We start from the raw sequence: 24,505 nt of genomic DNA, 5'->3' as shown, positions 1-24,505 counted from the left end.
CACTTAACTGTACACTTATAATGGTTAAGATGGTCAATTTTATGTTGTGTATACTTTATCACAATTTTAAAATGAAAAAAAAGAGCTAAGATCCACTAGGATCCAGAAAAAAAAATGTTCCATAGTTGGATGTGGGGCTTACAAACACAACACTGGGGAACTCAATATTGTTTAAGATCAAAGTAACATCTTTTTCCTATAAAAAGCATTCATTTGCTTTGTAAGCATATTTGGGAGTTAAGAAACATAAGTCTGGACTTTCAAGAGCTACATGTCAACTGTCCTGGATTCTCTAACCTCTTAAGCAGCCTTTGGGGGTCCCAGAACATGTTCATTGTAGCCTTTGTCACATTGTAAGGCTTTTTGTGTGGCTGTCTCTCCTAAGAGCCTATGAACATGAGGCAGGACCCTGTTTCCTGCCCAGCACATGATGCTCAATGAATAAATGAAGGAATGAGCAAATGAGTGAGCAGCAGGAGAGAGAGATGCATCTGCAGTTCTAAGGAGGCCGAGGGAAATCAGAGTTTGGGTTCTTCCTGTGGTTCCCTTCATCTATTTCTCTTAACCTCCTTTGCAGCCTATTTCTCATACCACCTGCAGGAGGCCTTCCCAGATTGTGCCCAGCTACCACACTGAAGGTCTGGACCTCCAGGAGAGTTCCTCCTCCTCATCTGCCCTTCACCTGGAGGAGGCAGCAGGCAAGGGCTTCACAAAGGGAGGCATGAGCTGCCTAAAAAGGATGTGGTAGGCCAGGGGGAATCAGGCTTTCTGCTCCAGCACCTCCAACCCCAGGCCCTCTAAGAGGGGGAACTGGCATGCTTCCTCATCCCTCCTCAGGGCAGGTGTCCCAACACCTGGTGGAGGCCACTGGGCTGCTGCAGCCCCTCTGGGAAGAAGATGTTGTTCTCCAAGGTGGCATCTTCGTGAGGCTGCTGAAGGGCACGGTTGAGTGCCACAGGCCAAGAAGTCCCTGGTGTGTTGGCTGAATGCTCACCTCCTGTGTCTCCTTTCCTAATGGATGAGAAAACAGCTCTGTTCTCTTTGTCCTTAGAGCTGAGCAGCCTTGCACTAGTCAACTTCTCTGAGCCATAGTTTACTTATCTGTCAAAATGGAGCATGATGCCTACCTCATAGGACGGATGAGGGAAAGCTTCAAAGGGCTGAGCATAGCACCTTGCACAAAGTAGGTGCTCAGTACCTGTCAGGAGTCTGGACTGAGTGTAAACTTCAGCCCCAACAGAGGTTAGAAACTGTCCCCAGAGGCCTGGCTGTTGCATCACCAGTTAAACCATGTGATTGAGCTAGTGACAAAGGCTTTGGTGCCTCAGCATCCTGAGATAAAGGATGGGAAGGGCCTGTTTCTCCCATCTTCCTCCCATGAGTGGCACCTGAGAGGGAACCACGGGACGGAGATGGCTTTAGAATAAAACACGAAAGCCAACACATATTGAGCAATCACCGGGGTCAGGCTAAGCCCTTTATGTCCATTAGATCATGTAATCCTTGCAAACACCACGAGGAGGGTACTATTCTCTGCATTTGTCAGTCTTACTTTTATTTATTTATGTTTGTTTATAAATAGACTCTTTTTAGAGCTGTTTTAGGTTCATAGCAAAATTGAGCGGAAAGTAGAGTTCCCTAAAACCCCCTTTCCCGACACATGCACAGCCTCCCTGCCATCAGCATCCCGCAACACAGAGGTACGTTTTTTCTCAATCAATGAACCTACGTTGACACATCATTGTCACCCAAAGTCCACAGTTTACGTTAGGGTTCACTCTTGGTGCTTGTACATTCTACAGGTTTTGAGAAATGTATAATGACATGCAGAGTTTTACTTTTCAATACCAATTTTATTTTTTATCAAAGTAGTACATGCTCAGTGTAATGCTTTGGCTTCAAAGTCAGAGTACAAAAAAGGCTTATATTGAAAACCAACCATGCCTCTTCCCTGCCCTCTCTGCCCTTCCTAACCCCAGGCCCAGGCTCCAGGGGCAGGGTGGCGTCCTTATATACCCAGGGGGCCACACAGTTGGTACCAAAGTACCAAGAACGTCAAAAGGGACTGGAGACAAACAGCACATTAGGGCCAAGTAGCCAGATAGGCTGAGCACACCCTCTGCCCTAAGAGGATCAACCAGGCATCTCAAATGACATTCTAGAGGTATTTTAAAATCTTTGCTTGCTTCTTCAGAAGCCCCAGTACTCATTTTCAGGGTTTTGCTGGATGAGGGGAGCTAAAGCCACACACAGGAAGGGCACTATGATGCAAAGCTGCCTGGGTGGAGGGAGATTATGGTTCTGGCTGGCTGCATGGCCTGCGAAAATTTCTCCCCTCTGGACTTTGAGGTCTTTGTGTAAAAAACCAAGGGATTGGACAGGTGATCACTAGGGCCCTGCCTGTGCTGACAGATTGAGTTTGGGCTGCTACTGCTGCGAACAGCCCCATCTCTGGAGCTCTTCCTGTGAGCCGGGTGCTTCCTTGCAACCACCCTCAAAACAGGCAATATTGCCTCATTTTACAGATGAGGATTGAGACTCAGAAGGGCTGTCAGGGCCACACAGCTAGAGAGGGGCAGGGTCAAGATTCTAAACCAGAGTGCACACTCTCCTTCCCTGGAGCTGGATCCCTGAGACTTCTGTCCTGTTTTCCCCAAAATAGATGCTCTAGTTTGTGTGTGGCGGGTGGGTGGTTGTGTAGGTAGGTGGGTAAGAGGGGGTCCCATGGCTTCCAGTGACAGCAGGGCCCAGCTTACTTGGCCTCCAGGATTTCAAGCCTCTAGGCCCCACCTCATGGTGAAGACCATTATGCGCACATCCTGTTTAATGCTAATCTCTCCTCCTAGGCCACTGGTTCTCTGCCTTGGCTGTAAATTAATCACCTGGGGAGCTTCGGAAAACAAAGATGGCTGCGCCTCACCTGTCAGAAGAGCACCACAGGTGATTCAAATGTGCAGCCAAGCCTGGGAACCTCACATTAGCCTGTCGGTTTACTGAGGATCCTTGTTCATTCCCTCACCACGGCTCACCTGGCGGTGGGGAGTGTCTGCTCTTTGCCATGCCTCCCCTGCCATAAAGGCAGAGCAGCCTCTGTTCTCAGCTGCAATGTAGCTGCCTTTCTCTGTAACAAGCTCTACAGCATCATTACTCTGCTCTCCTGAATTCATTGTCCTCCTGAAAGTAGCCAAGGCCATGATGCTTCTCAGAGATTCTCTGGAACAAAAGCCCTTGGAATCCAGGCCTGCCCTGGCTTGTGGTGTGGAGAGCCCACCTTGCCTGGGTCCTCTCTGCTCTGCATCTTAGGGGAAAAGAACTGGGGAGGACAGGGTTTGTCCCCCACCCAGGCTGCCCTGGGCCTTTTCTGGCTCCTAGTTGAGGCTATCAGCCTCACAAAACCAAAAATGTTCCGTATTAAAAAAAAGGACAAGGACAATTCTGGAAGCTACAAGGGTCTCAGAAGAGAGTCAAGCAAAGCTGAATGCTACCTGAAGGAAGGGAGTCTCCTGTTTTCTGCCTACTGAACTCAGCTACAGAAAGGTGCCTGATGTGCTCCTGACTTAGGACTCCTATGTGGGCTTCGGGCCACAGAAGCTTAGATGCTGATTTTAGAGCCCGCAAGAGAGAAGCAAAGTTGGCAGCAGAAGATCAGGTGAGAGGTGGGCTTGGGGATGCATTGGCAGTTGTAAATAAGCTGAGTCAGAACCAGGAACTGGAAGTGGTAGTGGGGGAAGGTACTCATGGCAGTGCTCTGAGGGGGCCACTAAACATGGCATTCCTTGGCCTGTTCTCATCCTCCATGAAGCCTGGGCTTTGAAGCCACAAATTCATGGCAGGTCAAACCTGGAAGTGTCTGGAAGCCATGTGGCATGTGGTTTTCAAACTGAGTTTATTGGAACTATAGGGGGTTCTTCAGAATTGGTAGGGACTCTGACACACCATGTCCTGCAACTACCAACATGGCTCTCTTATTTACTTAATGAACAGGTGTACAAGATTTCACTGCGTTAAAATAAAAAGATTCTGTGCTAAAATAATGCTATCAAAAATTGAAAACCATGGATCTAGTAAACTTATGAGGGATGGATGGGGAAACTTACCCAGAGTCACCCTCTAGTCACTTACCCCTCAGGCCAGGTCTATCCCCACAGCATAACCACTGGCTTTATGGAGCAGACAGCAGGAGGTTCTCTCTGGAGGCCTTCTTGAATGCAGCAACAAAAATGGCCAAGAGAGGAGCCACGTGAGGAAGAGTCACTCTCAAAAGAATGAGTGACCCCAAGACCCAGACCTGCAGACCCTGAAGGGCAGTGTGAAGCTGCCTTGGTCAATTGTCAAAAGCCCTCAAGATTCTAGTCTGTTCTTACCTTCAGGGAAATGTAAGGCCTTGGCCTGGGAGGTGGGGTCCCTGGATTCTAGGCTGCCCCACCATTTCCTGGGACTTTGGGCCACATTCCTGGGACATTAGCCTTCTCTTTAAGGGAGGAAGCTGGGCACGCTCACTCAGTCCCTAGACTATGGGCCCTTGAGGACAGGACCTGTCATCTCCACTGTGTGCTGCATCCTCCTCAGTCCAAGGGATTCAGGTACAGGGCTAGGCACAGGAATCCTCAACTTCACGGAAAACAGTTTTGTTCATTGGTTTTTAGAACAGGGCTCCCGTCAAGTGGCTCTCCTCATCCTCCACATACCAGCTGTGACCTTTGACAACAGTGGATGACTTTCCACACTTTCTGTAGTGAAGCTTTCTCCTCCCTCCTGTTTTCTCCCCTGGGTTTGCTCCTTTGGTGGTGAGAATCTCAACACTCCGGAGAGAGTGAACGCTGGGGACTTGCATTTCTTCTCCTTGATAGTCTTTTATCCCTTCTTCCTCTGAGCAGTCCAACAGGTGAAGGTGTCCCAAGGCCATCAGGGCTGCTTATTAATGCAACAGAATTTGGCCGCATGTGCTTGCCCAAGAAGCAGGTGGAATATTCAATAAGTAGATGATCATGGATGGATTGCGCTGAGGGGAAGATCTGGTCCCTAGCTCAGACAGAGGTCTTAACCTCTTTTTGCCATGGAACATCCAGAACACCAGTGAAAAGGACCTTTATATGTACTCATTTGGGGCAGGGCCCTCCTTTCCCACCCTCCCCCTGGGTCTTGAGGGACAAACCCATAGCCAAAGACCACAGCCCCAAGCCCCAGCTGTTCTCACCTCCTGGCAATGACCAGAATCTGAGAAACTGTCTTCTTCCCCAGGTCTCCAACAGATCCCTTCACCCCCTACAACCTAAGCCCTTCAAGACCCCTCTCCAGAGTCCAAAGGCCACTTCTGAAGCCTTCCATCTCCCCAAGTCATGCCCAGTAGTCCCTGATTGTCCCGGTCCCTGGTCCTGTGGGAAGCAGCCAGCTTTGTGACTTCACAAAAGGCTATCCTGTGACAAGTTTGGGCCTGGTGAAGCAGGAGCTGGGGAGAGGGGCTCCCCCCAGGAACATCATGTGACTTTTCATGGAGAGACACCCCTACCTCTGAGGGAATGAAGAGGAACTGCCTCATAGTAAGAGCCCAGGACACCCTCTGCACCTAGAAACACCTCCCCTTGATAACTTCGGCTCCCAGGCCTAACTGGATACTCCTGGCTATATCTGGCAATATCTCTTTGGGGTCCAGGTCCAACGTGGCCAGGTTTGGGGGTGGGGCAGTAGGTGATTACTTCAGGTGGTGGTGGTGGATCTCTGACATCTGAATTGACGGTCAGATCAGCTTCCTTCCATCAAAGTCATTCTGCTCCAGGCCTTTCAAAGTGAAAGAACTGATAGGGTGGGAAGCTTTATCTGACCTGAGTCTTCCTCAGGGTCTACTCCAGCAGTCCCCAGAGTACCTTCAGGTGGGTCAGGCCAGAGATTCCTGAGTCCTATAGAAAAGTCTTGTGCGTACAAACAGGCATTGTCAAAATCCAAGGGCTTCTCTCTCCAATGCTGACTCCACTGTTGTTTCTTCCAGGAAGGATTTACAATTCTAAAAACCTGAGGCAAAAGAGGTTCCTTACCTCCTCTGTACCTGTTCCCCAACCTCCAACTCTTACCTGGAGCATAGCCTCTGGGAAGAGCAGGGCCCCAGGAGTCAGCAAGGATGATAACTGGCAGCCAGGCTCGGGGATCTGACAGGTCCTGGGAGTAGATGGAGGGCAGAATTTGGGCCTTTTCATGCTCCAGCCCGTTTGTGCTGGGCAGGTCCATTGTGAGGGTGGCCCAGGGGACACCATCTCTGGCCATCCTCTCTGGACTCTACTTTGATTGTGACATCGCCATCCTGCCAGAGGACCCCAGGGAAAACAGTGAATGCACTCTGGGCAAGGTTCCAGATGCAGGCTTCATCTCAGCAGGGAGGCAGGGTCGACAGGCTGGTTTGGGGAGGGTGACATGTCTGAATTCACATCTAAGGAGCTCCTTGGCCTTGACTGCCCTCACCCTTGATTGACGGCAGCCTTTTCAGGCATGAGGAGGCCTAGGAGCAGATCCTCTTAAATCCACCCTCTGATATGGGGATATATGTATATGTATAGCTGATTCACTTTGTTATAAAGCAGAAATTAACACACCATTGTAAAGAAATTATACGCCAATAAAGATGTTAAAAAAAAAAATCCACCCTCTGACCCACTCAGTTTTTAGTTCTGTGCTGGGACAGAGAGTAGACAGTGATCCCTAAGAGTGGTTACTCCACTACTTCCCAGTGTGTCTGAAAATGTGCCCCAGGATTTTTCTGGTAAGGAGCTCATTTCTCATTTTGATGAGGAAAGCTTGAGCTCTTCCAGCAGGCAGTAGTACCGGGGGCAAAGAGAAATCAGCCAGGGCTGAGGTAGTCCTGAAGAACAGCAATAGGGTCAGCCACAGACCAAGAGTAATCACAATAGAAATAGCCACCACTTAGCTAGCACCTCCTGTGTGCCAGACCCCAAGCTAAGCACTTTACAGGCATGGTTCCACTTAGTCCTCATAACAATTCTAGAAAGGAGGTATTATTCCCATTTTCCAGCTGGAGAAACTGAAGCTCGAGAGGTGAAGTAATTAGGCCAACTACGGGAGCACTAGTGTTAGGATGCAGATCTGTCCACCTCCAAAGCTAGACTCAACTGCTGACCTATCTCCTTCTGCAAACTCTTCCCAATAAAGAGGCAAAGAAACTATTTTCTTATCTGTCACCATCGGTGATAGGGTTAAAGAGAGAATGGGGAGAAGGGAGGACTTTGAGCCTGATATTACCCAGATCAGCTTTCGGATAAGGCAACCTTGACTGCTTGGCCCGTCTAATCTTTAATGAGACCCATTGGGAGGCAGCTGTTCTGATTTACTTCTAACTATTTTGCAGGTGATTTAAGTGAGGCCATGGGGGCCATCAAGGGGAGTCCTTGGGGTCTGTGGCTGAGCAGTGGTTCTGAGGTGGGGCTGCTAGATAATATATAGAATGTCCGGTTCAATTTTAATTTCAGATAAAGAATAATTTAAAATATATAAGTATGTCCTCAGTATTGCATGGGGCTCTTCTGGGGGCTCCTCACTCTGGCTGGGATCCTGGTACGTGGGAATTGGGGCGGGGCTGGGGGGTCGCTGCTTCATTTCTCACCTGAGTCTTAGGCCCCTCTATGAACTTGTGCCTGTGGGAGCAGGAGAGGGTACTGACTTCTGGAGACTGCAGCATCTGTGGCCACTGGACGAGGTGGAGCCTCAGTTTCTCACTCTGTGAAATGAGAATGGTGGATGTGGATGCAGTCATACGGGGTGGTTGCTTTGCACACCTCTTGGGCAACAGGGGTAGTGTTCCATCTTTCTAGGAGGCTGTAGGGGCTCCCAGGAAGGGGGAGGGCACCAAGTGAATGATTGAATTCCCTTTTTTGTCCAGGTTGGGGTCCCCAGAGCCTGGAAGCCCCGAGCCTCTCCTTGGTGGCTCCTGTGACTCCCGGACACTTGCAGTAGCAGTCTTGCTCAGCAAACAGAGTGGAATAGATGTGGGACAGGAGGAGGCACAGGAGTTGTGGTGGCACCAGGGTGGCGAAGGGCTAATGGGAGCACCTGGGTCCGGTGAACCTGGAAGTAAGTGAAGGGAAAGAAAGGGTGGTGGAAAAGGGAAGAGGGGGAGATGGGGGAGACAGAGGATAGGGGAAAGAGGAGGAGCATCCTGAAGCTCAGAGGACGTGGTGCTATTGATTTTCCTACCCCAGTGCATGGGCATGTGTGGGGATGAGGGCAGGTTGGAGCATACCTAAGTCTGTAGCCCTTCGTGCTGGGACCAGGGCTGGGCTGCTCTTGCTCTCCCTTTGCCACTGGGCAGCCCTGCAAGCATGACTTCTTGCCCTTTTGGATGGTGGCTGCTGCTTTTTGAGGCATACCATAAGGGGAGATGGGCACACGCAGAGCAGAGGGAGACAGAGTCCAGAAATGTTCTTCTAAAGAGGCCAAGGAATCTCTTTATCCAATGATTCAGGTGTGATGTGCCAGGTCAAGATGGGTGTGGGGGCCTGATTTATCTGTAGCTTTGTACTTGCACGTACTTAGATGTGAAAGTGTTGGCTGTGAGGACTGGTGCCAGTGCATGGGAGTGCATGCTTGTGTCTCTGGCACACGTTACCTTGGCCTACGAAATGTGACAGTGAGTGTGCTTGAAATGTGTCTGCAGCCCAGAAAATCTGAGTGCAGTCTTTTCCCCTTCCCAGAGCGGGAGTCTGGAAGTGCCTGCAGGTCTGCGGCTGCAGGTATGTGGGGGGGCTTTTGGCAGAGGTATGGGGGGCACAGGCATTATAGAACAGAGATTATGGAGGAAGCAGTTGCTAGACAGGTCTTATATAGCTCCTGTTCTGCTTCCCTAGCCTCCTGGGCCCTGGCTTCTCCAAAGGCCCTCTGGCATGCCCCTTATTCCCATCATTTACCCAGGGCCCCAGGCTGATTTTCTGAAGGGGAGCAGTGCCATCTGGTGGCAGGCTGAGGCTGTGCCGGGGGAGGCAAGCTGGAACCTGGGTTCCCGCAAGGGATCTGCATTTCAGGACCTCAGTCAGTGGGGAAGTCACCACCACACTGGCTAGATCATGGAAAAAGGGAGGCTATCTAAGGCTTGAGTGCTCCATTCTCATGCATTTTGGGTTCATGACCCAGGGAGGCATGGCAGGAAAGTCAGGTGAAGGATTGCTGTAGCACCGATGTAGGAAAGTTATCTATCAGTCCAGCCCTGTGGACCCATGAACCTGGGCCCCATTCCTTGGGCCACCAATCTGGGCTCAGATTTCTCATCTGTGTAGGCGGCAAACTGTACCTACCTGTGGGGTGGTAGTGAGGGTTATATGAAAAAGTGTGGTTAAAACACTTGGCTCAGAGCTATATAAAGTCAGAGGTAATGGTAGTGGCCATTATAGGCAAAGTCCCAGAAGCACAGAGAAGAGAGCTATGCGTTGTGGCAGGTGAAAGCGTTGCAGAGAGGTGGCACATCTGCCACACTGCCACCCAACATTCTAGAATTTTGTGCCTGAGTATCACCTGTTTCAAGTTATATACTTAAGAGGAGGGAAGTCTCTTTTCTGGAAAGCGGGGAATGGGGTCCGGTGGGGAACAGAATCAAGAGACCCAGCACCCAGGCTCTGGCTAACTTCTTAATCTAGCTATGGAACCTGAGCATGGCAGACGGCTTGCTGTGTGCCATGTTCCCCATGTGAAAGTGCTGACTGTGAGGACTCCGTAAAAATGCACAGAAACTTGCTCAGGACTCCCAGAGATAAAGGCTCGATAGGATCTTGTCAGGGAGAGATTCTGCTCAGTTGTGGAGTTTACCTTTCACGTCTCCAAAAAGGGATCCCCAAGTCAGAGTCAGGAGTCGTTCTGGTTCTGCTGCTAATTGGTTGTGTGATGTGAGTCAAGTCACTCTCTCCGGGTCTCACTTTTCCCAGCTGCAAAATAAAGGAATTAGATTACCTCTGAGGTCAGCTCTGCCTTAATCTATGTCCTTTTAATTTTTTCCTTTTCTCTGCCTCACATGTAATACCTAGGATAAATATTTATTGATCCTACAGGCTAGGTCTTGAACAGGAAGACCAGAGCCTTCTGCTTAATGACTGATGTGATTTCTCATACACTTCGGGAAATATTTTCTTAGATCCTGGTAGGTTCTAGGTATAACGGGGCCAATGGGAGAATAAAACAACGGCTCTTCCCTGTCACACAGGGCCGAATAAAGTACTGGGAAGGTATCCAGCCGTTCTAGCTTTGGGCTGGCAGAATCGCGTCTCTCGCTTTTCGCTTCCGCCTTCCTGAGCAGCCAATGAGTACGTAGCAGTTCTCGTTTACACTAAAAACTACAAACCCCAGAAGTCAACGCGCGGGGCAAAACTGCTCACGCGCCAATCAAGACTTGGTGGGCTCCGCCCCTAGAGGCGGAACTTCATTTTCCACGCGACTTCGGCGCTCGTAGATATTCCTCCGCTCGCCCTAGCGTTCTCCTCCCGCCTCCTGCCAGCAAGCCTCGCGCCAAGTCGGGTGATGCGCGCGCGCGCGCGCGCAGCGTACGTAGCGAACGAGTGACGCATAATATGTGGGCCGCTCCGGAGTCGCGGTCGCGTTGTGTGTGAGTGAGGGGGAGAGAGTGCGGGACCTGAAGCGGCGTGTGTGAGCTGTGGCGGCTGGCGGGGTCAGCGGGGAGCGGCGGAGCCGCCCGGGAAGGTGAGTGGGGAAGGGAGGGAGACGGCTCTGTGGCAGGGGCGCGAGGAGACAGGGTGCATGGTCGGGCGGGAGAGTGGGCGCCGGGCTGGGGGAGGGGCGGCACCTGCCTGGGCCGCTGGCTGGGAGGGGGCGGGCCGGGCCTCCCGGGAGGCTTGGTCTGGGGCCTGACAGTACTTTTCATCCTCCAGATTCTTGGCTCAGGGGCGGGGCCTCCACGTTCTTCCTATAGTCCGCAAAAGAAGCTTTCCAAGAGTAACTCTTCCGCCCGGATTGGGGGGCAAGGGTGTGCCCACCCCTGTCTTGGGGAGGGGCGCCTTTCATTCCTCTCATCACCTTTTATCTCTCAGTCCTCCCAGTCTTCGTTACGTACGGGTCGGGGGGTGGGGGTGGGTGGCTCCATCTTCCATGTCGTATGGCGGCCCCCTTCCCATACTGTGTCTCCGCCTCTAGCTCCAGTCACCTGGGCCGGCTCTCTCCTCCCTCGGCCGCGTGCCACCTCCCCTTGCACCCACCCGGCTCTTCGTCCGGCGAGGGGGGACGGGCTCTCCGGGCACTCCTCCCACACACACCCCCCCCCGCCCCCATGATGGAGGGGAGGGGTGGAAGGAGAGGTGTCCGGGTCCTGCAGCTTAGAGCCAAACCTTGGAGTGCCCGCCAAGCTTCCCGGGATCCTATTTCCGGGGGTTACAGTCGTTTTTAACTGGATGTCAGGCATTTGCTTAACTCCCTCTTCCTAGACGGTTTGCGTCTCACTTCCTCTTATTGCACTGTTAGCGCTTGGCTTTTGCTTGTGCTGAAGAAGTAGTTTTGGTCTTTTTGAGTCCCAGATGACTCGTCCTTGACTATGTCACGTTGGCCTCAGTTTTTCCTTACTGTCTTTTCAATGAAGCCTTTTAATTAGTCTACAAGTTTTAATTATTAACAGCATCTTCCTGTTCTAAACGCTTTGTTAATGTACAGAATGAGGGGTTCATTGGCAGTGTTGTCCTGTAATCTTGTCTCAGTTTACTTTTAAGGTTTTTGTAAGCTTGCATAATTAGACTTTTTAGGAATCGACTTGCTATTCTTCTTGACGCTGTCAAGATTTGGGTTTTGTATATTACACTTATCCATTTTCGAGTGGTGATATATTTTTGGATGTAAAGGAAATAATAGATACAGAATTTGGGAACTATGAAGGAAATCCTTTTATGATCAACGTTTCTTGAGTAGTTGCTGAGCACAGTGTTTTACTATGTTATCTGCTGTACAGTAGTTAAACTTTATTGAGGAAGAATCTGGTGGAATGAACCACGTGTTGGTTTGAAGTGATTGAAGTTGGTTTGTTACCAATGTTGTTTCTGTCATGGTCATGGACAGTAATAGAGTATTGTTATACATGATCTAATATGTTATACTAATTATTAGGTAAATTTTACTTGAAGCTCCAAACTTGGGTTTTTTTCCCAGTGGGTTTTTTTCTTTCTTTCTTTCTTTCTTTTTTTTTTTTTGCGGTACGCGGGCCTCTCACTGCTGGGGCCTCTCCCGCTGCGGAGCACAGGCTTCCGGACACGCAGGCCCAGCGGCCATGGCTCACGGGCCCAGCCGCTCCGCGGCATGTGGGATCCTCTCGGACCGGGGCATGAACCCGTGTTCCCTGCATCGGCAGGCGGACTCTCAACTACTGCGCCACCAGGGAAGCCCCTTTCTTTTTTTTAAAAGAAGAGTGCTTACAGGCATTTGTTTCAAAATTTAACCTTATGGGAATCATTAACGTGAACTTTTTTTTTTTTTTTTGCGGTACACGGGCCTCTCACTGTTGTGGCCTCTCCCGTTGCGGAGCACAGGCTCCGGACGCGCAGGCTCAGCGACCATAGCTTACGGGCCCAGCCGCTCCGCGGCATGTGGGATCTTCCCGGACCGGGGCACGAACCCGTGTCCCTTGCATCGGCAGGCGGACTCTCAACCACTGCGCCACCAGGGAAACCCCGCGTGAACTTTTTTTTTAGGCTTTGGGATAGTTTTTGCCAAATAGGCCATATAGTATTGTGTATTAGAAGAGAACAGGCTTTATGGATTAACTCAGAAGTTACAAAAGGTAACAAAATAGTGGAAAATGGTAGAGCTAGGATAGTAACATATAGTGAAAAAAATCTTTTACCTTTATCCTTCAGAAGATCAGTTACTTGCCACAGAAGTAATAGTTATTATCCGTTTCTTATATATTCTTCCAGGGACACACACAGACACACACACACACACACACACACGCAAAAGCAAAGAGTGTTCTTTGCTTTTCTCACTTGACAGTGTACTGAGAGTTGGTCCAAATTAGGAAAGGAAATTCTTTTTAGTTTTCTCCTACTTTATTTAGTTTTGGCTGGGTTGGGTCTTTGTTGCTGCGCGTGGGCTTTCTCTAGTTGCAGAAGGGGGCGCTACGCTTTGTTGCGGTGCGTGGGCTTCTCATTGCAGTGGCTTCTCTTGTTGCGGAGCATGGGCTCTAGGTGCACGGGGTTCAGTAGTTGTGGCACTCGGGCTTAGTAGTTGTGGTGCATGGGCTTAGTTGCTCCGCGGCATGTGGAATCTTCCCGGACCAGGGCTTGAACCTGGGTCCCCTGCATTGGCAGGCGGATTCTTAACCACTGTGCCACCAGGGAAGCCCAGGTGATGAAAATTCAGAATAATGTAAATAAATTACTTAACCAGGTGTCTATCTCATACAGATATTCAGTAATTGGTAACTATTGTATCACTATTAGACCATAAATTCTGCGTGTAAAATGAAATTGAATGGAAAATGAATACTTATCCATCTAGATTCAACACTTGTTATTAATATTTTGCCATGCTTTCTCTTAGTAGGTAGATGTGGTATATATTTATTTTGTGGAACCATTTGAAAATAAGTTGCAGACACAGCACCCCTAAATACTTTGGCAGGCATCCTTCAGGATAAAGACTTTTTTTGACCGCAGTGCGTGGCTTGCGGGATCTTAGCTCCCCTACCAGGGATCAAACCCGGGGCCCCAGCAGTGAGAGTGCCAAGTCCTAACCACTGGACCATCGGGGAATTCCCTCTACATATTTTTTGTAGGGCTTTATATTATTCCATTGTATGGACAGTGTTATCATTTAACCCTCGCAACAACTATTTCCATTTTACAGATAAGGAAATTGAGATTTGGAGAAGTTAAATAACTTGACCAAGATCTCACAGGTATGTTGACAGAGTTGGAATTTGAATGCTTGAACCCCTTTTCTACCAAGTACCAATTGAGTGGTCTTGGGGACTTCTCTGAGCCCTTTTCCTCATCTGTAAAATAAGGGCAGGGTGGTTGTGAAAATTCAGAATAATGTAAATAAATTACTTAAACCAAATGTCTATCTCATACAGATATTCAGTAATTGGTAACTATTGTATCACTATTAGACAGGCCATAAATTCTGCATACCACCTAAAGAACTCACTTTGGAACATGGTGAATTGAGTAATGTACCTTCACTGTCTTGTCTATAACAAGATTACTGCACGTTTTGCATTTTGTTAATCTTTCATTGAGAGTAAAATGAATTATCATTGATACTATTATTTTAGCTTATTTTAAATTTATATTTTCCCTGGGCAAGTGAATATTCCCAAAGTTATAATTATTTTTAGGCATAGTTAATTGGAAATTTTGAAAATGATACCAGAAGTACATGTGTGTTTCTAAATTGAACTCTAAAATTTTACTTTTTTTTTTTTTGGTACGCGGGCCTCTCACTGTTGTGGCCTCTCCCGTTGCGGAGCACAGGCTCTGGTCGCGCAGGCCCAGTGGCCATGGCTCACGGGCCTAGCCGCTCCGCGGCATGTGGGATCTTCCCGGACCGGGGCACGAACCCGTGTCCCCTGCATCGGCAGGTGGACTCTCAACCACTGCGCCATCAGGGAAGCCCTAAAATTTTACTATTTTAATGCCCTTGAGTTGACCTTTGTTAGAGGTAGTATTTCTTTTAAACTTTGCCTTTATAAGCCCTACTAGGCTGATTGCTTAAGTTATCCAAGAGGCATTCCCTCCTGGACCTTTTTTCCCCCCATTTAAAAAAAAATTTTTGGTAAAATTGACATACCATAAATTAACAATTAACCATTTTAAAGTGCACAATTCAGTTGCATTTAGTAGATTAACAATGTTGTGCAACCATTACCTCTTTTAGTTCCAAGACATTTTCATTACCCCAAAAGGAAACCCTACATTCATTAAGTAGTCACTCCCTATTTCCCCCTCCCCCAAGTCCCTGGCAACCACTAGGTAGCTTTCTGTATATGGATTTACCTATTCTGAATGTTTCATATAAATAAAATCATAGACTATGTGACCTTTTGTGTCTGACATTTTTTGCCTAGTGTATTGTTTTAAAGGTTCATCCACAGCTGTAACATGACTCAGTACTTCATTCCTTTCTACGGCTGAATAATACTGCATTGTATGAATATAACCACATTTTGTTTATCCATTTATCTGTTGGTGAACATTTGGGGTTGTTTCCACCTTTTGGCTCTTGTGAATATGCTTTGAACATTTGTGTACAAGTGTTTGAATATCTGTTTTCAATTTTTTGGGGTATGTAACTTGGAGTGGAACTGCTGGGTCATATGGTAATTCTGTGTTTAACTTTTTTTTTAAACTTTTTGAGGAGCCACCAAACTGTTTTCTGTAGCTGCTATACCATTTTACATTCCTATCAGAAGTGTACATTCTAGTTTCTCCACACCCTTGCCAGTGCTTATTTTCTAATTTTTTGCATTTGGTCATCCTAGTTGTATGATTGGTATCTCATTGTGGTTTTGTTTTTCATTTCCCTAATGGCTAATGATGTTGAACATCTTTTCATGTACTTGTTGGCCATTTGTATATCTTCTTTGGAGAAATATCTGTTCAAGTCCTTTGCCCATTTTTGAATCAGGTTTTTTTGGTCATTGTTGAGTTGTAGGAGTTCTTTATATATTATGGATACTAGATCCTTATCAGATATATGATTTGCAAAGATTTTCTTCCATTCTGTGGGTTGTCTTTTCACTTTCTTGATAATGTACTTTGACGCACAAAAGTTTTAAATGTTGAGGTCCAATTTATCTATTCCCTTGTTGCTTATACTTTTGATGTCAAATGAAAATCCCTTGCCAATTTCAAAGTCATGAAGATTTACCTCTAAGAGTTTTATAGTTTAAGCTCTTATATTTAAGTCTTTGATTCATTTTGAGGTAGTTTTTGTACATGGTGTGAGGCAAGGGTCCGACTTCATTCCTTTGTATGTGGATATCCAGTTGTCTCAGCACAATTTGTTGAAAGAACATTGGTCTTTCTAGTAATGGTCTAATGGTGTTTCAACAAATTCTTTCCCTGTTGACTGGTTTTGGCCCACTTGTTGAATATCAATTGACCATAAATGTGAGATTTTATTTCTGGACTCTCAATTCTATTGCATTGGTATGTATGTCTTTCCTTATGACAGTAACATACTATTTTGATGATCAAACTTTGTAGTTTTGAAGTCGGAAGTGTGAATTCTCTAACTTTCTTCTTTTTCAAGATTGCTTTGGTTATTCAGGATCCCTTGCAATTACATATAAATTTAGGATTGATGTTTGCACTAATGCAAGAAAGGTCATTGGGATTTTGGTAGGGATTGTACTGACGGTTGACCACTTTGGAGAGTATTGCCTTCTTAACAATATTAAGTCTTCTAATCCATGAACACAGGCTGTCTTTCCATTTATTTAGGTCTTCTCTAAGTTATTCTAGCAATGTTTTGTAGTTTTCCTTGTGGAAGTCTTGTGCCTTTTTGGCTTAAATTGATTCCTTAGCATTTTGTTCTTTTTAGTGCTATTTTAAGTGAAATGGTTTTCTTAATTTCATATTGGATTGTTTATTGCTCGTACATAGCAATACAACTAATTTTTGTGTGTTAATCTTATATCCTGTAACTTTGCTAACTTGTTTATTAACTATAGTTTTTATTTATAGATTCTTTAGGATTTACTATATATAGGGTCATGTCATCTGTGAATAAAGATAATTGTACTTCTTCCTTTCTAACTTGGATGGCTTTTATTTTTCTTGTCCAATTGCTCTGGCTAGAACTCCAGTACAGTGTTTAAGTGGTGAAAGCAGGCATCTTTGTCTTATTTCTGATTTTAGGGGGAAAGCTTTCGGTCTTTCACTATTGTGTATAATGTTAGCTGTTGGGTTTTTTTTTTTTTTTTTTTTTTTTTTTTTTTTTTTGCGGTATGCGGGCCTCTCACTGTTGTGGCCTCTCCCATTGTGGAGCACAGGCTCCGGACGTGCAGGCTCAGCGGCCATGGCTCATGGGCCTAGCCGCTCCACAGCATGTGGGATCCTCTCGGACCGGGGCACGAACTGGTGTCCCCTGCATCGGCAGGCAGACTCCCAACCACTGCGCCACCAGGGAAGCCCACTTTAATTGATTTTCATATGTCAAACCACCCTTGTATTCCTGGGTTAAATCCCACTTGGTCATGATATCTAATCCTCTTAATATGCTGCTGCATTCATCTTTCTAGTATTTTGTTAAGGAGTTTTGCATCTATTTTCATAAAAGATGTTGGTCTATAGTCTTCTTGTGATGTTTTAATCTGTATTTGGTGTCAGGGCAATGCTGGCTTTATGTAAAAAATTAGGAAGTGTCCCTCCTCTTCAATTTTTGGAAGAATTTGAGGATTGATCTTAATTCTTCTTTAAATGTTTGGTAGAATGCACCAGTAAAGCCATCTCTTTCCTGCACTTTTAGGATGTGTCTTAAGAGATTAATTTTGTTGTTACCACATATAACTACTTTGCCCAGTCTCTAGGTCTCTTACCTTAGCATAAAATTTTACTGTTGAAAAAAATTGGTTAAATTATTGCCCCTCTCTACCCCCTGGCTAATACTCCCCCAGATTGGCAAGGTCATAAAAATGAGGAAAGACTCAAAAACTGTCAGAGACCAGAGGACACTAGGGAGACATGACAACTAAATGTCATGTAGTATCCTGGATGAGATATTGGAACAGAAAAAGGACATGAATGGAAAAACTGGTGAAATCTGAATCAAGTCTGGAGTTTAGTTAAGATAATGTACCAGTTTTTGGTTTCTTAATTTTGACACCATATCACTATAAAATAAGATAACATTAGGGAAACCTGAACTGAGTTAGGGGTATATGGGAATTCTCCCTACTATCTTTGCAACTTTTTTTTTTTTTTTACAAATCTATAATTATTCGTATTAAATTTATTTTAAAAAATGCATATATAGTTAGTAGATTGCAGTCAGAAATACAGCCTAGGTCTTTCAAGTTAAGGTCAGAAATCCATATTAGTTGGTCACATCTGTAGTATATCTTTGGCTAGAAAGACTGAAAATGTGGATTCTTTGTAGAAAAGCATTTTAACTTTTTTTTCTTTTCTTTTTTGGAAATATCCTTTGGAGTAAGGGGTAGCTCAGGTGACATGAATCACTCTTCTATTAGAATTGCATCAACTTGATTAAAACATAAACGTTTAAAATTTTGAGAGTTGGTGGTAAATATATATCTTTTGGTCTTATGGTAGAAGAGTGAACAATAATCCTAGATGAGCTAGTAATGCCTTTGTGGACTGAAACTTTTTACAGAACAGTTGCTATTTCTGTGAAAATACACATTTTGCATGGCAGGATTTGACATTTTGATCCTAAGACTGCTTTGGCAAAGAAGTTGATCTGTAAACCATCTAAACGTTTGGGTCTCATTTATTCCTTTTGGAGTTCCTTATAAACCTCTCTTCCCCGTGTGGATGTCACATGCGGCTCCTTCAGCGCCTGTCTCACGTCCCTGTCCTTTTGTACCCCTGGGCTGATCACTCAACCCAGCAACTTTTTATGCCTTTCTCCAGCCTCTTATCCTTCCAGAAGATCAGCTAGCTGTGAGACAGATTAGGAAGGCTGAAGGACGAATGGGTTTATAATATTCTTTCTCAGCTTTCATGTTGGTAATGATATCCACTTCAGTTTTTGATCTGTTGTTAAGAATCAACAGGAATGTGTTGCTTATCTGTCATAGAACTTTCCCTGAAGACTTACAAGAGCAAAATATTTCTGGGAGTAGTTTTTGCTGTATTCTGTATTTTAAAAAAAAAAGCCTCAAAGCTTTGTACCTCAGAGATCTAGACTTGGGATTATTATACATGTGGTGTATGGGTACAGATTGTAGAGTGTTCCTGTGAAACCTTTCGTAAACTGAAATGACTTGAAGAGGCAATTACCTTAGGGCACATCTTGCTCAACGGATGTACAGAAATTGAGATAAAGCACAGATGCTCACAGGCACAATTCAAAGCTGTAGCAGCTTGCTGTTGAGTGTAGTTCCCATGGAAGGAGCTTGGCGGGGCCACTCTCACTGCTTGGGGTGCACACTGCATTTATAATGGCGCTGCAAAGCAAACACAACGCTGTTTTTGCTTTTCGCCTTTTTTCATAAAAGCAGAAGTCCTCTTCAGATTTCTTTGCGTTAACGAAACCAGATACTAATGTAGTTCTTTCATAAAAACGAAATGGCATAAAGCGAACTTCTCTGAAAAGCAGGGATACCTGTATGTGTGTTTCTGAGGGGAGAAAGGAACCATAGGTTTTGTCTGATTCTCAGGAATTCCTGATCCTAGAAAGGTTAAGAATCATGATTTTGATCCAGTACCCTGTCTCATTTGACAGTCTAGCAAACTGAGGTTGAGAGAGAAGAAAAGACTTGTCATGACTTGATGAGTATCCAGGCTCCCAATCCTGGGTTTCCCACTGTACCACAAATAAAATTATCTACAGGGTCCAATGGTTAAATTTCCCATGCTTTTAGTTATTTCCCTTGCTTGTGCATCCCTTTTTTCCTCCCTCCTCACTTTTCTTTTCATAGGAAGTATGTCAAGTTTATTTGCCTGTGTTCATTTGTGTGTGTGTGTTTTTCTTTTTTTTTTTTTGCTTCCTTAGGCCAAGTCATGACTACAGTAGCGGTACATGTGGACTCCAAAGCTGAGCTCACTACCCTGCTGGAGCAGTGGGAAAAGGAACATGGCAGTGGGCAGGACATGGTACCTATCCTTACCAGGTATGAACAATTAAGTTTTTCTTTTTTAAAAAAAGGAAAAATTGGGAATTCCCTGGCAGTCCACTGCCGTGGGCCCAGGTTCAATTCCTGGTTGGGGAACTAAGATCCTGCAAGCCACACAGCGTGGCCAAAAAAAAAAAAAGGAAAAATTGGAGAATGTTATAGAACATTTTCACTTTGTGAATTCTTTTTGGTTTTTTTTCCATAGAAGTTTTTTTAATGGTTCTACTTAATAAAATATTTGTTTGCAGGAAGAAAAAAATTTCCCCAAAACTAGAAAAGCATTTTTGAAGCAATTTTCCAAATTACAATGTTAAACTCATCTCCAGCTCTGTAAAAGTATATGACACGAGATCTTTAAAGTTTCACTGCATTTCAGGATTGTTCTTGGAAAAGATACTCTGCCAGAAAATCAATGGGGTCATTGGGTCTGACCTTACAACACTCATTCAGACCCTGCATAAGCATTGACATAATGTAGGCCATTAAATAGTTTCTCAGGAGAATAGAATGGGCCTTCAGTACTTCTCTTTCTTCTCTTTTCACTTTCTCTAGTTTATTCTCACTTCTCAGAGCAAAATAATTTCTGGCTACCCAGATGAAGCAAAGTGAGAGAGAGGAAGGAAGGAAGGAAGGGAGAGAGGGAGGGAAAGAGAGAGAGACAGAAAGACAGAAGGAAGGAAGGAAGGCTCACTTCATGAATTCTCAATCCATTTTTTTTTCCCTGTCGGAACTAGTCTTTTATCTCTCTACTTCTTGAACCTTGTAAAAATTTCTTCCCTTTCCTCTCAGGCCCTTTTGTTGTCATTCTCTTTCCAAGGTTCTTCTCCTGCCAATGTTTTAGCACCAAGGTTTTGTTTGTGGTTCTCTTCTCTCTTCACCCTAAGTATTCTACCTAGATAGTTTCATCTCTGTCCATGATTTAAAAAATTATTCTCATGTTAACTTTCAAATTTCTATTTTCACTGCAGACTCCTCTTTTTAAAAATTTCAGACCCATTTCTCAGCTGATTGGTGTATACATGTTTACCTGGTTATACCACAGACACCTGAAACATACTGTGTTCAAAATAGAGCTTATCATCTTCATCCTACCTCCCTCTTCATTCACAGTTTGTGCTTTTGTGCTCCCTGCCTTGGTGTAAATAGTTATAAACTAAAAACTGAAAACCATTCTCCCTAGTGTATTCCTTTACTAGCACAACTTAGTCACCAAGCCCTGAGGGTTTCTGCTTCCTCTTCTTCCCCATTCGCACTTCCTTTATTAGGTATTGATCGTGTCTTGACTGGCTCATTAGGCAGTGTGCATTATTCCTCTGTCTGCAGTTTACCCTCTTCTAATATATCATACCTCAGCTCATAATTCTTCCCTGGCACCCTTTTCCTTCAGAATGAAATGTAATTTAGAGTGGCCTATGAGGCCATTTATGATTTAGTCTGTACTTCCTTTTTCTGCCTCATAGTGTTGTTCTTCAGAGAGGAATAGAACCATATTTTCCAGTGTCTGTGTGCCTTTACACTTGCTGTTTCTTTGGCCTGAAATGCCTTTCCTTGGTATATCTGCCTGGCAAGCTCTAGTCCTTTCAGGAAGCAGTTCAAGAATCATGTCTTGGGGCGTCCCTGGTGGCGCAGTGGTTGAGAGTCCGCCTGCCGATGCAGGGGACACAGGTTCGTGACCCGGTCGGGGAGGATCCCACATGCTGCAGAGTGGCTGGGCCCGTGAGCCATGGCTGCTGAGCCTGTGCGTCCGGAGCCTGTGCTCCGCAACAGGAGAGGCCACAACAGTGAGAGGCCCACATACCGAAAAAAAAAAAAAATCATGTCTGTAAATATCATATGATATCACTTATATGTGAAATCTGAAATATGACACAAATGAACCTATCTATGAAACAGAAATGGAATCATGGACATAGAGGTTGCCAAGGGGGTTGGGGGAGGGATGGAGTGGGAGGTTGGGATTAGCAGATGTAAGCTTTTATATATAGAATGGATAAACAACCAGGTCCTACTGTATAGCACAGAGAATTATATTTAATATCCTATGATAAGCCATAATGGAAAGGAATATTTGAAAAAAGAATGTATGTATATGTATATATATGTATAACTTAATCACTTTGCTGTACAGCAGTAATTAACACAACATTGTAAATCAGCTATACTTCAATTAAAAAAAATCTTTCCCCCATTTTAATTACCACTTGTATTATAATTATCTTTTTACATGTGTCTCCTCACTAAATTGTAAGTCTTTTTTGAAGTCAGGTACTACTCATTTTTATTGGTGTCTCCTTGTGTTGCCTCAGACACTGACTTGCCCAATGCTTGGTACATAGTAAACTGTGTGGGACATAATTTTATTGAATGAATGTGTTAAGGAAGAAGAGAAAGTGAAAAAAAAAAAGGCTGGGTTGGGATGCCCATGGTTTTTCTGAGCAGGAAGCCTCTGGAACATGGGGCTCTTTAACATCTAATCTGTAATATCATAGCAGAGAAAAAAAACTTTGTTTATGCAATGATCTATTCTCTAGGGATAAAGAGAACTATGATCTTATGACAGTTTAAACAGGGATAAATGCTTTGTTCTTAATTGCTCTTGATAGATGGGGAACATGTGAAAGTACAGTTTTTTTTTAGGGAAAGGATTATTGCTGACTGGTGGAAAGTGGATTTTCATTTGTAGAGGCATTGGACATTAAGAACTATTAATCACAAGCTACTTGAAGTGCAGCCACAGTGAATTAAAGAATCTTAAGTATTGTGCATTTAACGTGTGTGGATTATTGATTGATGTACCTTTGAAAGGAGGAGAGAGTCATGAATGGGGATGATAGTGTCAGTGGTAGATTCATTTAATTGCTCAAAAGATATAAAATATAAGGTATTTTTTAATACTTTATTTTCGGGAATTCCCTGGCGGTCCAGTGGTTAGGACTCGGTGCTTCCACTCCCGGGGCCCGTGTTCAATCCCTGGGCAGGGAACTAAGATCCTGCAAGCTGCGTGGTGAGGCCAAAAAAAACCCCAAAACCAAAAAACTTTATTTTCAGGATGATTTCATATTAATTATCATATTTGACCCTGAACTTTGTCATTATGCTATGGTATTCAGCAGTGCAAAGCCTAAATGGAGGGACCCTATCTTCAAGGAGATAACCATCTGGGAGGCAACTAATGGCTCCAAAAAATGCATAGTAGTACAAAATAGCATATAATGAAGTGCTAGATTGGCAGTGTGGTTTGTAAATATTCTAGGGGTTAGGAGAATGGAAAGAATTTGAATGAGTCCATTTCTTCTATTCATTCAACAAATGTTTGAGGACCTTTTGTGTGTCAGAACTGTAGGAGACACTTCTCTGAACCTCAGCTTCTTCATTTGTCACTAAAAGTGTGAGAGCTACATTGTTAAAAGATAGCCGCCATCCTCTGAGCTGCTTGCAAAAGACTATAGGACTTCCCTGGTGGTGCAGTAGTTAAGAATCCGCCTGCAATGCAGGGACCACGGGTTTGACCCCAGGTCTGGGAAGATCCCACATGCTGCGGAGCAACTAAACCCATGCACCACAACTACTGAGCCTGCGCTCTAGGGCCCGTGTGCTGCAACTACTGAAGCCCGTGTACCTAGAGCCCGTGCTCCACAACAAGAGAGAAGCCACTGCAACGAGAAGCCCGTGCACCACAACAAAGAGTACCCCCCTGCTTGCCGCAGCTAGAGAAAGCCTGCGTGCAGCAACAAAGACCCAGCGTGGCCAAAACAAACAAAAAAACAAAACAAAAAAACCCAAAAGACTATAGCCAGGCAGTAGAAAGCTAAGGTTAAAATACTGGGTTTTAACTCCAATTCCAGTGGGCTTTCCAGTGTAGGATGAGGTAAAGGTTCCTTGGAACAGGGACTTGAAAGTTGGTAGAATATACCTTGATTGAAAGCAGAGACAAGGTTTTCTAGGAAAAGTTCAAATGTGACTGAAAAATGTATCTAGGGGAGAATGAACTGGGGCATGTTTTTGTGGCAGTGAGGAAATGGGCCCCGCCAGAGTGGAGGGTGAATATAAGGTAGGAATGGAAGATAAAGTTATATGGAGCAAGATCTTAAAAAGATCTTTAAGGTTAGACTGGGACTTTAAGAGACAGTAGGATGAATTCAGAGTATAGTTTATTTTAGATAGGGGCAAAACTCTTACCATCCTTCAAATTGTGGGTCTGTTAGTTCACTGGCTATTTCCTAAAGTATCTTCACATCTGTCATCCCTCTCACCCTGCAAACTGGCTTCAGTTTGGGTGTATTGCATGAAAAGCAAATGAATTTCAGGCCTACATGCTCCTTTACTGACTATTTTTTAAAATGATCTTTTGGCTATTTTCCTAAGAAAAATGTACAACTCTATAACTTGATTGACTTTTTATTTTTTATGTTGTTTTATTTATTATAATCAAGACTTCGACTTAATTCTGTGAAAAAGGACTGGCATTGCGCCAAGCTGTATGAGCTTAACCCAGGTTTTGTGTTTTTTTTTTATATTATTGAGATATAATTTATAGTCCACCCACGGTTGCTTGACTCTGTGGATGTGGAGGGCCCACTGTACTATGCCATTTTATACAAAGGACTTGAGCATTAGAGGATTTTAGTATCCCTGGGAGGTCCTGGAACCAATTCTCTGTGGATACTGAGGGATGGATTGTTTACTTACAAAATCATCACCTAGATCAAATTATAGAAC

At 45.0% G+C, this 24,505-nt stretch overlaps 1 protein-coding gene and 1 long non-coding RNA gene across 9 annotated transcripts in view; one reads left to right on the top strand and one right to left on the bottom strand.

Annotated features, from left to right (window-relative positions):
* Positions 1–1,751: 1,751 nt before the first annotated feature.
* LOC117313945 (uncharacterized) lies at positions 1,752–10,447 on the bottom strand. 2 transcript variants are annotated; one of them, XR_004528549.2, is made up of 3 exons: positions 10,013–10,447; positions 9,802–9,917; positions 1,752–7,723 (listed from the first exon to the last, which is right to left on the bottom strand). It is a non-coding gene; the product is annotated as an uncharacterized lncRNA (long non-coding RNA). The 2 variants fall into 2 exon arrangements; XR_012334624.1 differs by having other exon boundaries at positions 1,788–6,153; positions 7,610–7,723; positions 9,802–10,447.
* Positions 10,448–10,541: 94 nt separating this feature from the next.
* DCAF1 (DDB1 and CUL4 associated factor 1) overlaps positions 10,542–24,505 on the top strand; it is a 93,015-nt gene continuing 79,051 nt past the window's right edge. For 4 of the 7 annotated variants that reach the window (XM_073811164.1, XM_073811165.1, XM_019947487.3 and 1 more), the window contains exons 1-2: positions 10,542–10,686; positions 19,666–19,783. In XM_073811164.1, coding sequence (XP_073667265.1) covers positions 19,674–19,783 — 110 coding nt within the window. In that variant the 5' untranslated portion in view covers positions 10,542–10,686; positions 19,666–19,673. Of the gene's footprint in view, positions 10,687–13,830; positions 13,883–19,665; positions 19,784–24,505 lie in introns of those variants that run through there. The other 3 variants (XM_073811163.1, XM_019947493.3, XM_073811167.1) reach the window with 3 other exon arrangements.

The sequence above is a fragment of the Tursiops truncatus genome, chromosome 10 (assembly GCF_011762595.2).
Source record: "Tursiops truncatus isolate mTurTru1 chromosome 10, mTurTru1.mat.Y, whole genome shotgun sequence".
In the NCBI taxonomy this organism is placed as follows: domain Eukaryota; kingdom Metazoa; phylum Chordata; class Mammalia; order Artiodactyla; family Delphinidae; genus Tursiops; species Tursiops truncatus.
The sequence above is the reverse complement of the archived record's forward strand: the minus strand, read 5'-3'. Positions and strand labels throughout refer to the sequence as shown.